Source organism: Gymnoscopelus microlampas (assembly GCF_963454915.1).
Source record: "Gymnoscopelus microlampas genome assembly, chromosome: 6".
In the NCBI taxonomy this organism is placed as follows: domain Eukaryota; kingdom Metazoa; phylum Chordata; class Actinopteri; order Myctophiformes; family Myctophidae; genus Gymnoscopelus; species Gymnoscopelus microlampas.
In genome coordinates this window covers 28,357,915-28,380,415 of record NC_139943.1, presented here as the reverse complement: position 1 = coordinate 28,380,415, position 22,501 = coordinate 28,357,915, and the positions used below count along the sequence as shown (strand labels likewise).

The window sequence follows — 22,501 nt, the reverse complement described above, 5'->3', positions numbered from 1 at the left end:
CATTCAGAGCATTCTGCATTGTCAACTTGTTTCCATTGTAGGGAGGAGTTGGTATTCAAACAGAAAACATCATGACATATTTTCAACATGACAGGTTTACCTGGTTAAAATCTGACAGAGGTGCCTTTTAAATAAGTTCTTCGCAAAATCAAATATTGTATATAGTTAAATATTGTTGTCAGTGACACATAATTAAAGTAATATAATAATAATATTGTTATTATTATTATTAAATAATAATAAGGAAGCTACGGTGCAACTGTTTGTGGCACCCCCAGAAGTGAACGCAAGCAGCTTGTTTTAGTGCCACAACAAGGCCGATTTGAAACATTTGGGGGTGGAGGTTCTTCCTTGGCGTACAAACTGGTAGTGTGCATGCAAAGTTTCAAGATCGGTGCAAGTGCAAAGGTGCTGGAGATTAGCTGTTCACAGACATGCAATCACAGATCAACAAACAGACAAACAGACGGATGGACAGGGGTGTTAACATAATCTCCAACACCCGGCTATTCCGGCTAGGCGGAGATAATAAAGAGTAGCCTAGGCCAGTGATTCTGAACCTTTTCTGGATCAAGCCGCACTTGAAAATCCTGAAAGACCTGAAGACGTGAAAGACTACTTAATACAGCTGCATGTTAATGGTCAGTTGGGTGGGCCACATGCATTTTCAGAGCATGTTCATTTATGTTCCTGCTTGGATCGATGGAACTAACATTAAGTTCCTATGTATCGGTATCCTGAAAACACATTTTTAAAAGTTGTAAAGAAACATTCTTTTTTTTAATATTAACGTTATATTATCATTCAAATCTTAGTGTTTTGCCAAACTGGGGGTCCACACTTACAATATCCTCATGCCACGGCCCACCAGTGGGCCCCAGCCCACAGGTTGAGAATCACTGGCCCTAGGCTACATTTACTGAATTATGTTCAGTCTGTAGGCCTTACACACATACTCACTATACGTGTAGTGGGAGTATAGTTTGAAGCTGCGTGCTCATGATGAGGGTTTTAAACTTTTAAGAGATAGAAGATAACGTTACAGTGTGTCTGTCTTGAGGTAGGAGGAGGGTGGGACAGATATATTCTAACTCTAATGGGTGGGACTCACTCGGGTTGGGGTTGGATTGAACCAATAAGAGCAGGTAACCAGGGTTGCCATGTCCGCTTATTATTACTTGGGGAAGTTGAGCTCCGTTCCGTTAGCAGAAATTGGACTTCCGGTTTTCGAGCTAGCAGAAATAAGGTTTCCGGTTGCCTTCAAAATAAGATCGTAAATTTTTTATGTTTTTTAAAAGACACAAATCTAATTTAAAAATACATTTATGATGTATGCCTTTTAAATGGCTCATACTAAAACACTTCTAAGTGGCAAGTTTAAAAAAAAAGACACAATTGTATTTAAAAAATAAATTTATGATGTACAGTATGTCTTTTTAAATGGCTTATACTAGATCACTTCCAAGTGCCAGGTTGTTCCAGTTTGAAATTGGCTATTGACCATTAAATGTGCACTTAGCACTGTTTTGCACTTTAACTGGATATTGATTTGTGTGTGTTACATATATGTATTGTTTTTGTATTGTTTGTCCATTGTTGTAATAATGATGACTCTAGGCCAGGTCACTCTTGTTTATTGCAGAAGCAAATAAACAATGATAAAAGAGACCACAAAATATGCTACAAATAATAATAGTAGATAGTGCAGGCGAGATAAAAAAAAAGAAGAATTTGGGGTTTATAAAGTTGATCTCACCTATTTAAAAACTAAAATACAATACAAATACAAATGTAATCAGAAAAAAATAATTCAAAATTTATATTATTTAACAACATACATACAACATGGAAACACAGCATAAAAAAAGATAGAGAAATATTAATACATTTGTAGTGTGTGTGTGTGTGTGTGTGTGTGTGTGTGTGTGTGTGTGTGTGTGTGTGTGTGTGTGTGTGTGTGTGTGTGTGTGTGTGTGTGTACTTCTCCATAACTGAGCGCCCTAAACTTGATAGAAAATGGATACAGACCAGTACAGAATGTTGGTGAACATTTGAGAGATAATTTGTAAAAAAAGGAAAGTGGCAGGCCGCCCAGTGCGGCCTGACGTAAGAAAAGTGTCAATTTCAGACTATACTGGACACTGGACAGGAGACGGCTGTTGGCGCCAGCACTTTTGACATACGCACACGTTCAGGGAGACCCCCTCTACAACGCCACACTCTCCGCTAAGCGGGAGAGGTGTATTTGGAAAAGTGGCGGGCCGTCCAGTGAGGTCAGGGGTCAGAAAAGGTAAATTTTCAGTGCATAGACTTCACAAATTGGGCGCTGGACACGAGACAGCTATTTGCGGGGGCACGTGTGACATACGCACGCGTTCAGGGAGACCCCCTCTACAACGCCACACTCTCCGCTAAGCCAGACAGGTGTATTTGGAAAAGTGGCGGGCCGTCCAGTGAGGTCAGGGGTCAGAAAACAGCCATTTTCAGTGCATAGACTTCACAAATTGGACGCTGGACACGAGACAGCTATTTGCGGGGGCACGTGTGACATACGTACGCGTTCAGGGAGACCCCCTCTACAACGCCACACTCTCCGCTAAGCCAGACAGGTGTATTTGGAAAAGTGGCGGGCCGTCCAGTGAGGTCAGGGGTCAGAAAAGGGCCTTTTTCAGTGCATAGAATTCACAAATTGGGCACTGGAAACAAACATTTAAGGTGAATAAAATATGACTAAAACGAAATTAAATGTTATTCAAAAGACTATGACTAGAACGAAATAAAAATTAACACTGCGTCACAGTGACATGACAACAACAGGTAACCTCAGTCTGTGATATTAATCTACAATTTTTTGTGTTAAATTGTGACTGTAGCCTGAATGATCAGCGGTCAATTGTAAGCAAGAACAGATTGTTATAATAGTAAGTAAGTAATAGTAAGTGCCACGGCAAATAGCTGTCTCATGTCCAGCGTCCAATTTGTGAAGTCTATGCACTGAAAATGGCTGTTTTCTGACCCCTGACCTCACTGGACGGCCCGCCACTTTTCCAAATACACCTGTCTGGCTTAGCGGAGAGTGTGGCGTTGTAGAGGGGGTCTCCCTGAACGCGTGCGTATGTCATACGTGCCCCCGCAAATAGTTGTCTCGTGTCCAGCGTCCAATTTGTGAAGTCTATGCACTGAAAATGGCTGTTTTCTGACCCCTGACCTCACTGGACGGCCCGCCACTTTTCCAAATACACCTGTCTGGCTTAGCGGAGAGTGTGGCGTTGTAGAGGGGGTCTCCCTGAACGCGTGCGTATGTCACACGTGCCCCCGCAAATAGCTGTCTCGTGTCCAGCGCCCAATTTGTGAAGTCTATGCACTGAAAATGGACCTTTTCTGACCCCTGACCTCACTGGACGGCCCGCCACATTTCCAAATACACCTGTCTGGCTTAGCGGAGAGTGTGGCGTTGTAGAGGGGGTCTCCCTGAACGCGTGCGTATGTCACACGTGCCCCCGCAAATAGCTGTCTCGTGTCCAGCACCCAATTTGTGAAGTCTATGCACTGAAAATGGACCGTTTTCTGACCCCTGACCTCACTGGACGGCCCGCCACTTTTCCAAATACACCTGTCTGGCTTAGCGGAGAGTGTGGCATTGTAGAGGGGGTCTCCCTAAACGCGTGCGTATGTCACACGTGCCCCCGCAAATAGCTGTCTCGTGTCCAGCGCCCAATTTGTGAAGTCTATGCACTGAAAATGGCTGTTTTCTGACCCCTGACCTCACTTGACGGCCCGCCACTTTTCCAAATACACCTGTCTGGCTTAGCGGAGAGTGTGGCGTTGTAGAGGGGGTCTCCCTGAACGCGTACGTATGTCATACGTGCCCCCGCAAATAGTTGTCTCGTGTCCAGCGTCCAATTTGTGAAGTCTATGCACTCCAGTGAACAGCATTTATCCATTTAGATACATTTTTAATGTTATTAAAACAGTTAAAAACTTTTTTTATTACAAATATACATAATATTTGTTTTCTAGCTTCGTTTAAATGCTTAATGTATAGTTTTAATGTGCAAATGAACCGTTTTTCAATGGTTTTCAATGGTTTCTTTTTACTCTAGAGGGTACTCTTATTCTGAAGAGATCGTCAACCGGAAGTCTTATTTCTGCTCCGTTATTTCTGCTCACGGAACACAGCTGGGAAGTTGTGGGTTGCGTTTTTTTGGGCTTGTTTCTAAAGTGTAGTTGCTTATTTGGGCTCGTTTCTAAAGTGTAGTTACTTATTTGGGCTTGTTTCTAAAGTGTAGTTGCTTATTTGGGCTTGTTTCTAAAGTGTAGTTGATTGATTGATTGAGTGAACACTCAATCAGTTTGCAAAGAGAAGCACAGTGAAGTACAGTTCATACAAGGTCTGTTAAGAGGATCTTAAACCCAAGAAAGCACTATGGCTTGTTTCCTTACTCTATTAATCAAAAAGTTGAATTGAGTTGAGTTGCTTATTTGGGCTTGTTTCCGATGTGTTTTTTTTTGTTTGTTTGTTTGTTTTTTGTTTTTTTACCATGGCTGAAACCAGTGGTTCTCCAACATTTCATGTCGGACCCCCATCTGAAAATATTTTGTGCCAGGGAACCCCCACCCATAAAAGATTTGTGTTTTTAAAAATATTTTTTTTTGAAAATAGCAGACCTACGAGCTCGCTTTGTGAGCTTGTAGATCGGCTATTTTCAAAATTGCCAATGATATGTTTAAAGGGCGAAAGGCTCGCTTCTTTTGGGCTTGTTTTCATAGACGTGGTTGCTAATGCTTATTTCTCTCTCAATATCTGGCAACACTGGTGTAGGTAACTGAACGAGACAGTTACTACAGTGAGAATTAAACACAAAGTCAAACCAAGCAGGAATTCTCTCTAGTTGTGAATGAACGAGTGGATTTCTTCTGAAGTTGGTTTACCAACAAGTCTGATGGCGTCTTGGGCAAAACCGTCTGGTGGCGGCAGGCGGCCTCAGTCCAACCCGAATGGAAGGTAAAGAAAAGGAGGGCTTCCTTGAATTAAGGCCGGGGGTTTAGCGTGGACATAATGCTAAGTACGCTAACGTTAGCCACCGGTCAGCCGCATCGTGTGGATGAATATAATACAGTATATATCTCTATTATTTTTGTATTGCATTGTGTGGTATATTAACCACCCGGTGACGAGCTAACTAAAGGTAGCTGATCATAGCGCTGATGTTTTTGTTTTTGTGCAGCGGCCCCCTGCAGCCCCACCGGGCGTTCAGGAGACCAGCTCCCTACTCCAAACCAGAGGAACGAGACAACACACAAGAAAGGTACTTTAACGCTGTTCATTCATAGTATAATTATAGATTAATGGGGTTTGGATGTGGCCAACCAGTTTACACACCGATCACATAGGGCTGTCACGATTACACATTTAAGTTGACGATGAATTGTCGCTCAAATAATTGCGATTAACGATTTAATTGTGTATTTGGCATTGAACATGGGAACAAATGTAATAATTACAAATATGTACAAATTACATTTCTGTTTGCTTTAGGCTTCGTATTAAGAAATTGCACAGGTGACAAAGAAATAACTTGAATATTCAAAGAAATTATTGACGTCATTAATAATTGTAAATACATGTCAAAATAGCAGAAGCGTGTAGATCTGCTATTTCTGCTTTCTTTTTTATATTTGAAAATGTATGAACATTTTTCAACATGGAAATGATTATACAAAAAATAATTGCGATATCACAAATAATTGCAATTATGTAATAATTGTGACAGGCTTTTACGATCAAATGGTTCTTAACAGATGACATTGTCTTGCTATACTTGCGATTTGGGTAACAGCTTTTGTCAACACTATAACGGTGAACGTTTAGAAACCTCCCCCAAAAGAGAAGAGGAAGCGGCAGGGAGATTCTGCTCTGAGCCTATACAGTCTATGCTCTGAGCTCACGCGCGTTATAAATGGCCAACTACTGATAATCAGCGTTGCCAGATTTTGTGAGAGAAATGAGCAACCAGGTCTAGGAAAACCCAGCCCAAAATAAACGACTAGGCTACAGGAGAACTTTAAACCCATGTACTGTATACATCGGCTATTTTAAAATAGACAATCTACAAGCTCACAACGTGTCGCATCCGCTTGTAGATCTGCTATTTTCAACAAATTTAGAAATCAAATGTGTAATATTTGGAAGATTTTTAATTTGGGAGTCCAGGACATAAAAATATTTTAGAACCACTGGTTTAAATAATGAAATGCAAAAATTGAAGTAAGCCCAAATAAGCAACTACACTTAAGAAACAAGCTCAACAAGCCGCAACCCACAACTACCAATATTTACAAGCAACTTTATAGAAAAACAAGCTACTGTGTCGACGCCGCAACCGTCCCTTTCCCACTGGATCGCTGTAACTTGGCAACCCTACTAGTCACTGCGTCACATTCCAGGCGGATAGCACTGCCTGGGGGGGCGGGGTCATTTACGATTCTGTCTCTATCATGACGTAACTCGAACTACGCTGAGTGGGCTGAAGCGGACTTCGCAACATTCGGCACAGCGACTTGCTCACCTGTCGGCTTGTGTGTGACCAATCAGAGCCCACTATTCAAAGTGGGATTTTTTTTGCTGTGACGTTTGAATCTGTTTGTAACCGGCCCTTGGAAATGAATCTTCCGCACTGAAGTTCCAGACTAATATCTACGCAGTGATATTAGTCTGGCCATGCCAGGCTAGCTCGGCGGTGCCTCTCGTAGCTCAAGTCTCCGTCGTTGTAACTAACGTTGCCTAACTACTAAAATAATTTGCGACGCATTTTAGATAAGGTAAAATTGTAAGTGGGATTCGATTTCACAACATTGGGACTGGGAGTCCAATGCTTATGGCATGGTATTTAAGGGTTTCGGAAGCTATTTAAGGCGGTCTGCTCATGCGAGAGGCAGTTCCGCGTGCGTTTAAAGCTAAGGGGGCGTTGCCAAGTTACAGAGATCCGGTGGGTAAGGGCCGTTCGCGCAGACGGTTTTGGTTTGTTCCCTAGAAATGCATGAAACCATCTATAGAACTAGATTGTTACTGCAGCAACATGATATTACAAATGAAGCAAACAGTGGAATAAACATATATTCAATACTCAAAAGTTTGAATTTCTTGACATCAAGACATCAGAGGCTTGATTTAGTGCAGTATCAAAATGGATCTAATTTCCCTAGTCGACTGCATGCATTGCTTGCCCATATTGCTAAGAACAGCAATTCTAGAACAGCAAAGTATTGTCACTACTAGGCAACTATGAAGCACAACACTGATAAATGACTTCTGAGAAAGGGTTCATTAAAACAAACTACTGTATGAATGTTCACTGTTGTATATAGAAGGCTGAAGACTGTGGTAGCTGCTGGTAAATGCTGATGTTGTAGCCACAAGCAACTCGGCTGCTATAATCCTATCTGGCATCTTGAGTTGCAATACCAATTACCAACCCTTGACAGCCCATTCATCCATGATTGTATAAACAACATTAAACTCACCAAGATTTCTGCTGTACGGAAAGCTTGGGTTCTCTTCTTTTTATGTGTTTTATACGTTTTTGGTTCATACAAATCCACCGTAGACATGTTATGACCTACTTTCTGTCATTAAATTCTGTGCAGGTGATTATTTTTCTCTGTGTCAGAGTTTGGAAACATTCGTTTTCAATAACGCAACGTACTGCTGCCTCCTGCATTTATTATGGGCGCTTCCAAACTCAAACACTTCAAAAATGATCACCTGCACGGAATTTATTGACAGAAAGTAGGTCATGACATGTCTACGGTGGATTTCTATGAAACGAAGACTTGACAGATATAAAGAGGAGAACCCAAGCTTTCCGTAAAGCTGCAATATTGATGAGTTTAACGTTGTTTAATACAATCAGATAGGATAGGACCTTTCTGTTTGGATGAATGGGCTGTCAAGGGTTGGTATTGCAACTCAGATGTCAGATAGCATTATAGCATCTGAGTTGCGTTCACCTACTGATGTTGTATTTAATATGCCAAGCTACCATGTACATACGCTGACCTATTTTTATTATCCTATCTTTGCTCTGGTTTTTCTCTTTCACTTTCTTTTTTACTTTTACCTCTGCTGCTACGTTGTCCTGAACAAAATACGCTTTACTCTTATGTCGCTGTGCACAAGTACAACCTTGAATCATGTCATTGTGGGACCCAAAAGAAACAGAATCACACTCAGTTTTCCCAAACATTACTAGTTTTCTAGGAAACATTTAATGATGGAAAATCTAAATATGTCCTTGTTTTGCTGCCATTTCAGTTATGAAGAGGTGGACTCACAACAGCATGACTATACTGGCAACATGCAGTATGAGGGCTACCAACATCAGCAAAATGGTGAGATTGTCTATTGTTTGTTTTTTCTCTATTTATAGTACAGTAGTCAGGTGATTGACTTTTGTATTATTAAGGTTAGGTAAGGCCGGTTTTGGCAGATGCCAGTTTTCTCTCTCACTCGCTCTTGCTCACTCAAATACACACACACACTCGGATAGGAGGGAAATACACAGCATTACAAAGATGGTAGAGATTTGTACGTATGACAAGTTCAGTGTAGTAATGAAAGCGAGGTCAAATGGACAGCTGTGCCACCCCAAGTTGCCCTACAATCAACAACATCAATAAGCTGAATGCACAAGCATTTGAATATGAAGCATCCAACACAGATGCTTCAAGAGACATCTGTCCATTACTAGCATCACTGTGAGGTTGTCCCATACAGGTGAAACCAAGGTGCTAATCACAAAAATGTATACAGAATACACGGTCTCTTCCCATACAACGTTACAACTCAAATTGGAAAGCACTATGAGGAGCCTGTACAAGATCTCTGCAAAAGCTTAATCAACTGTCCCAACACTGACTTTAACCACAGACACATGGACGGTACTCACCACTGAATATTATGTTGCCATGACCTGTGAGTAGCTTATATTTGGATGTATTGCTGGCCAACTGAGCCAATCAGCGTTATGATGGATTATTCGGAAGTGCTTATTTGTGTACAGTACCCTTTCATTCTTTGATATTCTAAAGACAATGTGTTAAACTAATAATGCAATCATGCATCATTGCACACGCATATCTCGCACACCAAATGTGCGATTTCAAGACAAGGCTAGTATGTTCAATTAGTTTTCAATCCAAAATATAATGCCATAACATGTTGTTAGTTTACATTGTTAGATTCACCTGCTTGTCGTTCATAGGTTAAAAATGGAGGTGGCTGATTTTTTTAAATACGTTGTTCAGTAAACGGTTATCATCAGACAACGCTGTCTGGCAGTTGAACATCTTGGTGTCACCTCTGTTAAAAAAAAGTATTGGCTTAAACAATACATTTGGACACGCGTCGCATACCTGTGTCATGTACATTTATTGTACAGTACTCAGATATCAGATACATGACACTGATGAGATGGTGTCAATCATGCAAATTCTTGCTATCTCACACATACACAAAACCACTCAAGTGTGTTAGAATTCTAACTGCAAAGCACTGGAATGATGACAGCCCTGTTCTGGTAAAATAATATTATCTTGCATTAGTGGTGTAACGGCATAAAAATATGCTTTTAAAAGCTGGCTCAAACAGTTTTTTCTGCATTAGATTTGAAAAGGACACAATGAATGAAGGTGTTCATCACGTACAATTAAACCTGTTGCCAGGGGATATATACAGTGTAAGGTTTTGTGCTCCCAGCCCTTGAAGCAATTCAATTGATTTATCACAACAAACTCGTTGTTCAAGTTCCAGCCAAACACTTGCTTTATACTACAAAGCAAGTGTACTACAACGTTTATAGTATCTATCTTTGGCTTAGCATGTGTCAGATCTGGTTTGGGCGTTTTTTGTGCTATAAATAGCAATGTCTGGTCTGTCCAAAAAAAACAAGAATAACATACTGAGGCTGTCTCGGAACAGAGTAAGATTGCTTCTTTCACTCATCAGGCTGTGTGTCTTTATTGATAATTTCTGCTATCAGTTGACTGCTTTTCTTCTCTATGGGGTGCACTAGTAAATTGATGAAGGAACCAACAGGGTCCTTCTATTCCACTTGTCCTTCTATTCCACTCCAAACTTGACTCAACTGACCTTTTTTGTTTTTCCATTATGCAAATGTTTAGGTGGTATAAGAGAAAGTTTATGAACAGACTGCCGACACAATATTACAGTGTGATGAAAGATCGTACCCCTATTTCTCAGGGTGGGGGATAACTGTGCATCCAGTCTAAGAATTGCAGAGTGCCGACGGTTGTTTGGAAAAACAGAATGAGCGTGTAGCATTGCTAGAGCACCACAGTATTTATTGTATGATGAAAAATAATATATAATGAAATAATATTTGAAAAAGTATATTATGTATTCATTTCATGTATACTTCCTTGTCCCAAATGTGCAAAGTTAAACCCACTTGTTCATGTCTCTTTCCTATAGTGTCCTTTCTGACTTGATGTCAATGTGTCTAAAATCTCCACTACGGGGGTGCTTCTGTACTACTATGCTATTCAAACAAACCAAACATTGGAAAGGAAATATATCTTGTCACTCAGCCAATTCTCAACAGAGGTCTGTCTGTTTACTTGAGGGCAGCGGCGTGCACGTTGCTTCAATGTTATGGTTGTGTACTTATTAATGTGTGATCCCCAATGTGCTTTGTTCCAGAGGTTGAAATTAAGTCATTATCACAACGCGTGTCCCTGTACCAGAAGTTCTACAGGCAGGTGCAGGAGCAGAGGAAGCCAGCTGACTGTGTGGTGCTTTCTGTCTCCAGCCAGAGCATGTGAGTACTTTGGTTTGTCAGCTGCCAGTTTGAACCACATGGAATGATGCTTAATCCACATTTTCCATTTTTTTGGAACAGCCATGAACATTCGATACTTGGTTGTAGGACTTGGTTTGGTATTTTACTGTGGCTTAGATCGGATCAGAGACTGGTCATATGAACAGGGGCATCTTTAAGTAACTTGGGGCAATTGGAAACCAATGTTTCCAATTTCCAATCATTAACACCGCCGGCCCCGTAGCCTACGGGCCGATAAATCCAACCGTAAAGCGCCGATCCCGTAGCCTACGGGCTGTGGTGCTTTTTCCTCTTTTTCGAAAAAAAAAACCTTTTTCAATTTTCGATACGGCACATTTCATTGTAACACCACCGGAAACAGAATTATTCGGGATCCGGTTTTGCCGATCCCGTCGGCCCCTGTTCTAATGATGAAACTGAAACTCCATTTTCTCCCTGTAGTTTTTTCTCCTCGGTGATCACTGTTTGACATAAACCGTTCTAACTACAACATGGAGGCACAGTTTGACACGTGATTTTCACTGGTCGAACGAGACAGATCTGCACGATGTTTATAAACAGTGCACAGCTCAATTCTAAGGATTTTAACAAGGTCTATGGCGACGTGAAAAAAACAAAAAACAACAATAAAACGTTGGCACTGGTGAGTACATTATGAGATTAACCTCTGGCGGTCAATGAGTTAACTGCTCCAAGTTAACCAATCATTAACTGCTCACATACAGAACTTTAGGCAAGGGCTTTATGTTTCCAAACGTGTTTTGTGTTCAGATAGTCCTGGAATGATATGCCCTCCCTGTTGACATACACAACAGGTCACACCACACAAACAATACTGCCACATGCTGTTCTAGTCAACCTTAATGCATAAAATAGCATAGCATATCACTCATGTTTTTTTTCTTGTTAGCGTAATGTTTATTATATACAGTAGTTGGATCTCTCTATCAATGACTCTTAATATGAATTTCAAAGACTGCAAATGTTTTTGTTTCTTTGACAAAGAATATCACTCTTGGTCACAATGACTTGACTGGCTGATTGAATTTATTTAGTGATAAAAAGTAATGGCACAACAGCATTTCCATGAACAACAGCACACAATATTGAGGATAAAAACACAATAATGCCTTAAGGCATTCCATTGTGGTCCTCTAAAAACATTTTAAAAAGCACAATCTCAAAAACAACCAACATATAACAACTATGAAATATATACAGAACACAAAACATACCATAGAAATGCCTCCACTGAACTGATACTAACTGAAACATAGCAAAGTCTTTGCACTGTTGTTACTTAAGAAAAAAAACATCCATCAATCCTGAACTCTGAAATGACATTGTACAAGCCTAAAACTGTAATTTAACAAACAGAACTGTAATCTATAGAGGTTCTGTTTGCTCGATTGGCCACCAATTTAAATGGGCTGATTTTCACTCCGAATGACTCGATCACTGACTGGCAATTTACCCGATCTCGAAAACCGATCTTTTATGACCGAGCTGCACTGTTTCAGTTGTATAAAAGTAAATCTCATATATAGTATACTATTGCGTCGCAGTTTTGCGACATGCCCCCTGCCCTTATCAGTTCTCACACACGCAGGTGCAGTTTTAATAATAAACAAATTCAAATAAATGCACAAGATCGGTGATTTGCTGATTGTGAGGAAAAACCTTCTTGTTCAGGATCGGACCCCAAACCTGATCGGAGCACCACTAGTAATTATATACATTTTGTGTACCTTTTCATAAACATTACAACTAGATTTCCTCTTTTAAAATGACACCTGTCAGATTTCAACAAAGCCTCTTTTCACATTTTCTTTTTTCCCCCAACTGCCTGTAGAAATACTGTATGTGCACAAACAATACCTATTGTATGACTAGATAGAGGGTCTAACACACTGGAAGTGTGATGAATAAACAATCCGAAAATTTCACATCAGACACAAAATTTGGTGGTGCCTCATTTAGACAGGTTGATGCTTTTATTCGTTGTGAAAATGTTTTAAAAATAATAATAATTACATTGCCTTATCAGCACGTAGTATTGCCGTTCTGTTTGTATGTTTGTACTCATGACACAAACGGCATTTAAAAAAACTAGTTTTTTTATGTCAAAAAAGTGGCATCATTTAATTGGGATTCGGTATTGCTGACTATTGAGTGGGGAAATACATTTTATTTTTTCCAGGACACCAATAAGCCCTCATTTATGGCTGTGAAATGTACTTGCACTGTCTTTTACCTCCACATTACTAAAATCACACTAACTTTCCTCCACATTGTGACTGGTGTGAAAATGGACAGAACATAAAAAATGTTATCTATAACTGTGCGGTTTAGTTTATTAATGTTTTGTTGTGGTAATGTTCATTGTCAGGACTGTATGAAAACATTCCCTCACTAACGTGGGCACTGTTTGTAATAGAAAATGATGGCTACTCAAGTTAATGACCACTTGATTTAACTTGACTGTTACTTAAAGAATATTTGAACATTGTTATAATAATAATTTTATTATTAGGGTTCACACACTAGCCTGGTAAACCCTCCCTCCGGAAATCTCATTCCATTTGATTTCAGGAGTGAGTCTGGAATGAACGCCCATTCTGCAATATTGGGTGTGTTTGCCAAAAAGACGAGCCTATCAGCGTCGTCGCTCATCGTTCTGTGATTGACAGCGACAGTTGGCCAATCAGGTGGCGAGTACGAGTGAGCCCGAATGGGACCGAGTGCAGTCGACAAAAATGGAACGATCCGCCATTGTTTCTGTGGCCAGTTACACTTTTTACTTTCGTTTTTAAAACGCTCTCAAACTTCGTTTTTGAGGCACGGAATTTACTTATAAGATATCGTTTGGATAGAATTTAGTTGTTTAACTTCATATATGTGGTCAATTAATCATGACAGAGCCTATTTAAAAATAAAAATTTAGAGAACCGGGAGGGGCGGGCAGTGCCACGCATCTATCCGAATAAGGCAACCTATTTTGGGCATGGCCGTCTCAAAAGTCCTGTTGCGTCACATTAGTCTGGAGGTCTGCTGATTGGCTGGAGGGGAACAACGATCATTGGCTGAAGGGGTTGTCAGTCAACGGTATTACTCCCGCCCAACTCCAGCCCACAGCCAATATTGCGGAATGGGCGATCATGCCAGACTCACTCCTGAAATCAAATGGAAATTAGATTTACGGAGGGAGGGTTTACCAGACTAGGTTCACACTAGTCTGGGAGTCTTCGGCTTGGATCCTGGACAACAGGGGCGCGGCCACTGAGTTCTGATTCAAATCAACAGCCAATGAAGAAAAGGGGGCGGGATCCACATGCAGTGGGTGTTGCATTTAAATAGGATCGACGGGAAGCAATTTCCCCTTGAGAAATTTCGGCCGCCATTGTTGTGTACTGCTGTTTGCCTTTCGTCGGACTTTTTAGACGAGTTGCACAGCTCTCAGACCGGTAAGAGGCGTGTCCGCTCAGATTCTGAGCGTAAGTTACATCCCGCCCACAAATACCAGGGCTCTGGCCCAGAATTTCCTCGCCAGAGCTGGCGAAAACTTCTGGGAACTCAGATTAGGTTCACACCATCTCAATGATAAAACACTGCAAAAATTGACTAATGGTTCCCAATGTCATGACAAACCCTTCTATAAGCCAAGTTTTACACAAAGGAAAATGTCATTTTCTTTCCAGTTTGCTAAAATTGAAATATTTTAAACTCCATAATATCTTACTTACTTACAGTTAATTTTACTGGTCATATTCAGATAAAAATATTATTTGTCATAGAAGGAAGAGTGAGCCATCGTAAAGTGATGTTTTTTTCTTCAGAAATGTAGGTTCCCACCGTGCTGGAAAACTAGATAATTGAATTAAAAAAGATATATATTTTCCATGCATTTTTGATAAGTTATTTAAAATGGTAACAAAGGAAAAACGTTTTGGGGAAAACATGGTATTTTGAGTTGCATCACCCAGGTCATGAAAATTTCAACGTGTGACACACGTTGTGTCATGGAGAAGTTTTGGAACGTTGCTAATAAAAAAGGTTGGAATCCCGCAATAAACAGGCACTGCACAAAGATTTGTTGGCCTCAGATAAAATTCTTGCTCTGAATTTGCATATCTCTGTAATGGCCAGTATAACATGTTAAATTATGATTCTAGATGCCCTGCTTTATGCCTCAGGTAAACCATTGTTTTCACAAATATATTTTTCAAAAACATGGATAAATGTCTGTTAGCGTAATTTTGAACAAATTAATGCATATCTTGTTTGATAATTAAGGCATGTAATTTTCCTGGCATCAAAAACCTTTTTCAACACCTAGCTTGACTTTTGAATTCCTGGTTCAGCAAAAGGTTCTCTCTAAAATGTCTAAATACTTTACATCTCACAGCATAAACCCCCATAATTGATATGAAAACCAGACTGGTCTGCTGGTGTCATCATCACATCTACTGTATATATTACAGATCTACCACACAAAATATAAATCTCTTTGAGTTCTTTGGGAATTCATCAAGACACGGTGAACCAAATCCCAGGAAAAGATATCAGACAAATGGTCCAGTTACTCATTAAGTTCTATGCTAAGTAAGTTAACAAAGTGTTTTTCTTCCTCTCAAAGGGATTACCCCAAATCGCTAGGGCTGTGTTTGCAGGAGCGCGGCCTGTCTGTGGAAATGCTCTACCTTCAGGCGGAATCAGGCCTGACGCGGGCCCTGCAGGATGTCCGAGCAGACGGCTCTCCGTTTTGTATTCTGGTCGAGCTGACAAATGTAGCTCTCTCCTCCTGCACTGTTATCATATTCTCAGAATCCCTCAAAAGTAAGTCCCCTCTCTCCCCCCATAAATAACCAAACCCCCTTCAGAGACAACGCTCTATTCCTCTTGGACAAAAACTGAAGGCAAACATACAAATATATAAATAAAATTTAAAAAACAGATTAGTAAAATCTTCTGAAACAATCTCTAGACACACTAGTGTATTTTAGTTATCACAGATTACAAATCATACTGGTTAACAGTTTGAGGATAAAATACAAAGACTTATTTCCATTGTGGTCCTCAAACAAACAATAAAAAAACATTACAATTCACAAATTGACAGTCAGTTAGAATGAATAGAACCACTTACCTTAACAGACATCATACTTAAAATAGAGAGTGTAGCGTGCTACAATTTGGGTGCATTTAGATCAGAAGAAAAAAAATGCTGAATGAATCGCTGCTGTGGGTGCAAAACCCTTGCACTAACATATATGATTTATTTTGAATAAAAAAATTGCTTAAAAGGAAATGCACAAAATTGCCTATCACTGTCAAATTAGATATTGTTAAAGGGTATTAGGTTCAACAGAAAACGCTTGTATAGCCCTAATGAGCTGCTTTCTATTGGCATTGCACTCATTTCCCAAACCAATTTATTTTGCGTGGAACTTAATCAGTCTCTCTAAATTATTTCCCCAATTAATTATGCCCAAGAATCTATAATATGCCCATGAATAATCCCTTGTGTTCATCATCACTTTCAAGTATCTATACCACTTGAATTCGGTGTGGTTACTCACAACGTAAAAAAAAAAAAGAAATGTTACGTTGTTAAATAATAAAAAAAATAATGGGGTGGTTAAATTGTTTAACTACCCCAAATTATTTTATAATGTGAAGCAAATAGTATGTTTTTTTTTGTTTTCAACCAAAAATCTTCATCCAAATGTACATAATACAAAAATAAACAGCACAACTGATGCCTTTAACCTGCCTGATTTCCATAACATGACATTACTGTGCAAATGTAATGTACAAAAAAAACATGAATGTTATTACCAGATAAAATGTCCATAAACAATGTGACAGCAAAATAATAATTTGCACTACATCACACAAAACATCCCATGCCGCCCCCCCCTTCAAAACAAATACAATAATACACCATATACCATGCACACAAAATGTTTTATTACAAATTTACAATTACCAGATCATCAATCACAACACAAGAAAACAGTTGCAATATTCTACAATGCCAACATTTGCAAACACCAGTTCATCATCTCTGCAAAGTTCTCTAAACAAAAGCCATCTCCGAATAACAAAATGTGACACAAATGTGACTTTATTTTGCTGCCATTTCATCTGTCCCCTTAATCCATAAACGATTCATCATCATAACATTACCACTCTGCTCCCAGTCCACCGCAATATGCCCAAGGACCAAGCCATGGATTTCGTCACAGCTGAGTACGGCCGTGGCCGCGTTAAGGAGCACGCTCCCAGTGACCCCGCAGACATTGCAGCGCGGGCATCGGAGCTAGTGGATGACTTCCTGGAGCGTGAGAAGATAGAGCGTCATGTTGTGCCCTCAGACACACGCCAGCTCCTCCTGCTGTTGGCAGAAGGAGTGCACATGTATCCAGAGGAGCTGGGAACCATCACCGACTATCTGCGTGCCCGGCAGGATCACGTACAAGGTGGCACCATGAGCATTGTTATTTCTCCAAGCATACTCTCTTGTCTTACACAATACATACATACACAACACACACATTTTAAGGGCCCACCGATGAAAACCTACTTTAACTTCAACTAGAAGGGTTGCTCCGCGGAGCACACATCAGTCAGGCCGGGTGGCCTACCCATGGGTTGCAGCCGCCCTGACCAGAGAAAGTTGCAGGGGGAAATCATTTCTACAGTGTACAGTTAACATTTTTGCATGTAGGCACCCCTATGGTCAGAAGTGAAAGGGCTTTTGGAGGTGCACTCTGTAGACTCCCTTCAACATAGAATTCCAATTTGTGGATGATTGGATGATATGCAGCATATGACTCCAGAGATGTATAACAATGTTTTGTGAGTTTTTGACAAAAACTGCAAGATAGCAGAAAATCTAGTTAGGCGGAAATGGCTGTGGCCTATATGGGGAGTATCAACATTTTTATTGTATGACCTACGGTTCAAGAGTTAGAGGGCAAAATGTAAAACGGTTTGGTATAGAATCACCATGAGAACAATTTGACAGACGTACACAAAATTAGCCACACAGACAGGGTTGAAAACATAATCTCCATCCCCGGCATCAATCAACATTCCCACTAACTGAGGTTTTCCTCTTTTGTCCCTCTGTTGATTAAATCTCTCCCTTTCTCACTCTACGCTCTTCTTCTTCTTCCTCCCTCCTTCCCTCAGCCTCCACTGCTGAGGGGGCTAGGGGGAATATGTTACCTCCAGGTCTGGGGAAGCCCCCTCCCCTCCTGCCTACACCAGCCGGCCCCCCTCAGCTCCAGTCTGGATCTGGATCTGGCGCTGTGGGCTTGCTAGCTGAAGCCTTAGCGGATCACTCCCCATCTCAGCCCACTCCTCTCTTGGGTTCATCAGGTTAGACATCACGCGTTGTTCTTCCTTTTTAGTTTTGAAATAGGAACTTTTCCTCAAAGCAGAGGAACCCACTTCCATTTTTATGATGCATGTTTTGAAAAAAAAATCTTTATAAAAGAAGACGGACATGTTGGGCTGCACACCACACAGCATTCACTGGGGGGCAGATCAGGACATTTCTATCTCTGATGGTCCACAAAGCTATATTGTTTTTGAAAAGTGATGTCTCTTTCTCTCTCTAGGCTCCTACCCTAAAACAAAACCACCTCCACTGCTGTCCTTGCATCGAGCCCCCGGTCCCCCTCATGGGGGCCCAGCTCCACTAGGTCCCTCTGCTCCTCGGGGCCCTCCGCCTTCACATAACCCCTACGGTGCACCTGGTCCACGTGGTCCCCCATCCCACCACGTTCCACCATACCATCCGGGCCCTCGGGCTCCTCATGGGACCAGAGGACCTCCTCCCTCTCTAAAGAGCCTTCGACCCCACGCTCCTCTGCTGGCCAACCCAGGTTTGTGACCTGAGATTATTTCTCAGTGACACAACTTGTGTTTCACTGTGTGACGAATAACATGCTAAATAAAATAAATACAATGTAAATGCATGTTAAAACTTCCTATCTTCCAACAAAGAATACATTGTATTTAACTTTTGTTATTCTGCAGCAACTTGCACAAGTGCAATTTAAGGCCACAAGCACCCAAGAACAGCTTTCATCACTACAGACAGTCATGAACAGAAATGCTCGATGACCAACAGTTGCTTTTGGAAGCGGCAAGTGTGTTTGAATGCTGAGAATAAGAAAACCCATTCATTGAACGCTGTTGTAGTTATTTTCTTCTCTCTTTGTCTTCCTTTAATCAGGTGGCCCCCCTCCACGACCCAATGGACCACGACGTTAAGAAGTGATTGAAATACACCCCCCCCCCACACACACACACACACACACCAAACAAACAAGATAACCCATACAAGACTGTGAAACCTAAGAGAATTGAATAGACTGCCAGTGCCGGCAGTTTCTTTTTAAAAAAAATATAATTTCACCATACTGCAAAGAAAAAGACACTTTGCACCTGCATCTGTTTTATCTATAAAAGCTATGGGTGATCCAGGAACCCTGATTGGCTCAATGCACTGAGGTAGTCTAGCTTTGTGCCAGATCACTCCAGATGCCAGTGCAAGGTTTGTAAATGAGAGAGAGGATGGGGTGGAAGATGACGGATCGGATCCTATTTCAAGTCCCTCCACCATCAGTACTCCTCTTAACCACTTTAAACCTGCTGTCCCTATAGGGCATCGCAGTTGTGGCCAAATATAGTATATGATATACTATATTTAATAAATACCCTTAAACGTTTTTTTCTGTGATTTCTTTTATTTTATATTGAATTATATGATATACTATATTTAATAAATACCCTTTGTTTTGCCGTTTTCAAAAAAGTTTTTTTTCACAGAATCAAACGTTTAATGGTCATGATTCACCACGACCCTGGATAGCTTGATTCTAGGCTTAAATTAATTGATATAAATATTTTTGGAAATGTCAATGGGAAAAATGCATTGAGTATTTTGCAGTGGAACCAGGAAGTGGGCGGGAACTGCGATGCCCTATTTTGGGCATGTCCTTATAGGCGAAAATAGTCAAACATTGTACAAGCTCATGACACAACACGTTGCTACAACAGGGATTAAATGGATACTCAGACATGGATACATTTTTGTTTTGTTTTAAAGGGAAGGCTTTGTTAACGTGTCAGTCCATTTCTAATGTTTTCCAAAAGTAACAAGGGGAAGCCAGCTAAATGTATCAACATTTTTATGTACTTTTTCTGAAACTTAATGGTTTGCCATCCTATCCTTCCTGAAATCATTTCCTGTTAGTGTTTCGGATGTAGGGGGTTGAAGAAAGCTTGTGATTGGCATTACTCCTACATGATGCAAGAATTCTAGTGCTCTAAAAGCTGAAATGTTGGCTTTACTTCTCCTACTTTTTTTAAATGATCAGTTTTTCTTAAAGACATCTATGTAAAAGAAATATGCGTTATTAAAAAACTTTTATGTATTACTATCCCAAGATTTCATTCATGTCTCATTTGAAATGAGTCTAACCAGTGTTATGGAATTGGGTATCATTTGTAGTAAAGGCTCACATACTGTACATCACAAAAAAATAAGTACTCAAATTATCATAATTAGCTGTCATTATTGGTGAACAGATGTGTGATTTGTAGACATAAGTAATCATCCCACACAGACTGCACACCAGCGAAAACAATATCTCAAATAATTTTCTCAGCAGCTTTTTACTTATTTTCTTTTATACTTGCCGGCACCTACATGACTGTCCTTTTTATTTTAATTGTATTCTTTTCATTGTATATACAATCTGTTAACCAACTATGGCAGTGGAATTGTCTTCATATTTTAATTTTATATATTTCTTAGATCAGTGTTGAAGTTCTAAAAGTAGCATTCATTCATTTCTTTGCAAATATTAATTCCTGAGCTTTTTATAGTTTTTGTCCTGGTGAGCTTTGTTTTGGTCTTTGGAGAGATTTACTGTATCTTTGACCATATATCCAAGAAATTCAATAAAGCTCAATTAATACTCAAGTATGTTGATGATTTGGTGTATACACTGACTGATGTTTGTGTGCAGCTTAATTTTATTTGGTATTTTACTACCTTGAGTGAATATTGGTCTGGTGTAGGAGATCACAAGCTGAGGAGATCGTGTTTTAATTAGTGAATGGAATCCAATACTTAATATATGAGATGGTATGGAACTATGTAACTTTTTTTTATGAATAAAATGTAATTCTGTCCAATCTGTATGGTAGAGTATGTTAATACAATATAACTACAATCGGGGTGGTTGTATTTTAGCTCCCCGTCATGTCTCAACTAGACACAGGATCTGACATGAATTTTTTATTTTGGTTTACTCTTCGTAAACAGAAAATTAATTTTCAGCTTGGGATAGCCTATACTAATTTTACAAAGTGAAATTGGAAGTGACGACGCAAGAGATAAAACGGAGATAAAACACAAACATTTAAGCCGATAAATGGGTACTCTCTCCTGATTGGCTGAAATTGGCAACCCACCTGAACATTTTTTTCCTGTTTATTAAAGAGTTGGAGAAACGAGGAGAACCCTGTTATTGAACAAACACTGTACAACAAAAACGTTTGTTTTCAGCAAAACATTTCCTTTAATTTTACCATTCTGTCTGTACTACATACGACGGTTCGGGAGGAACTCTGGACTATCTTTATATTTTATAGGATGTTTGGAAATGGGTGGAAAAGAGAACGTTTCACCCCACACCCCCAATTCTGGATTTCAATGCTATGTGACCCAAGTCCCAGAGCTACAGTGAACCATAATGCCAGACCAGCCAGGCATTATGGTCTTGAAGTGATACTAATCTGATGTGTAGTATGGAGCACAACAACTGTAGAATTATAGCCTTCTACACTAATACAGCAGCCATATATATTGTATTTTTATGTGACCTAACCACATGTTGAGGATAATGGATTTCACCTGATTACTGAAGCTGGGTGGAGCTATGCTAACATTTCTTTGATGTCTCAAGACCTATTGGCCTGATTACACCTAGTCAGGTTGAAGCTGGGTGGAGCTATGCCAACATTTCTATGATGTCTCAAGACCTATAGACGGATTTCCGCGCGACGTCATCACAGAGCAGAATGCGCAATCTGCGCATGCCTGGGGGTCAGTGGGGGAAAGGCGCGTTCGAAAATACAGCCCTGAGCGGCAGTGAGCGCACTGGCCAATACAAACTAATAGGCGAGTGTGCTCCGGTGCGTAATTTCCAAACGCACCCATAGGCTTCCCCCCGCAGCTGCGCGGTCATATTCCTCTCATGTTTACTAACAGGAAACCTCCCTATAGAGCGTCGCAGTTCCCGCCCACTTCCAGTTGCCGGAAGTAAATGCTCAATGCATTTTTCCCATTGACTTTTCCGAAAATATTTATATAAATTAATTTAAGCCTAGAATCAAGCTATCCAGGATCCTGGTGAATCATGACCATAAAACGTTTCTGTGAAAAAACTTTTTTGAAAACGGCAAAACAAAGGGTATTTATTAAACATAGTATATCATATCATTAAATATAAAATTTAAAAAATCACAGAAAAAAAGGTTTTATGGTCATGATTCACCAGAATCCTGGATGGCTTGATTCTAGGCTTAAATTCATTGGTATAAATATTTTTGGAAAA

At 40.2% G+C, this 22,501-nt stretch overlaps 1 protein-coding gene across 1 annotated transcript; it reads left to right on the top strand.

Moving 5' to 3' along the window:
• The first annotated feature begins 4,817 nt into the window (after window positions 1-4,817).
• On the top strand, window positions 4,818-20,862 carry LOC311047726 (uncharacterized protein). Its single transcript, XM_084060548.1, has 9 exons — window positions 4,818-5,005; window positions 5,229-5,309; window positions 8,315-8,391; window positions 10,721-10,838; window positions 15,496-15,695; window positions 17,063-17,341; window positions 18,057-18,245; window positions 18,488-18,754; window positions 19,108-20,862. The coding sequence occupies exons 1-9, from the start codon at window positions 4,899-4,901 to the stop codon at window positions 19,143-19,145; spliced, it is 1,356 nt and encodes a 451-aa protein (XP_083916674.1). The 5' UTR covers window positions 4,818-4,898; the 3' UTR covers window positions 19,146-20,862.
• Window positions 20,863-22,501: the final 1,639 nt, after the last annotated feature.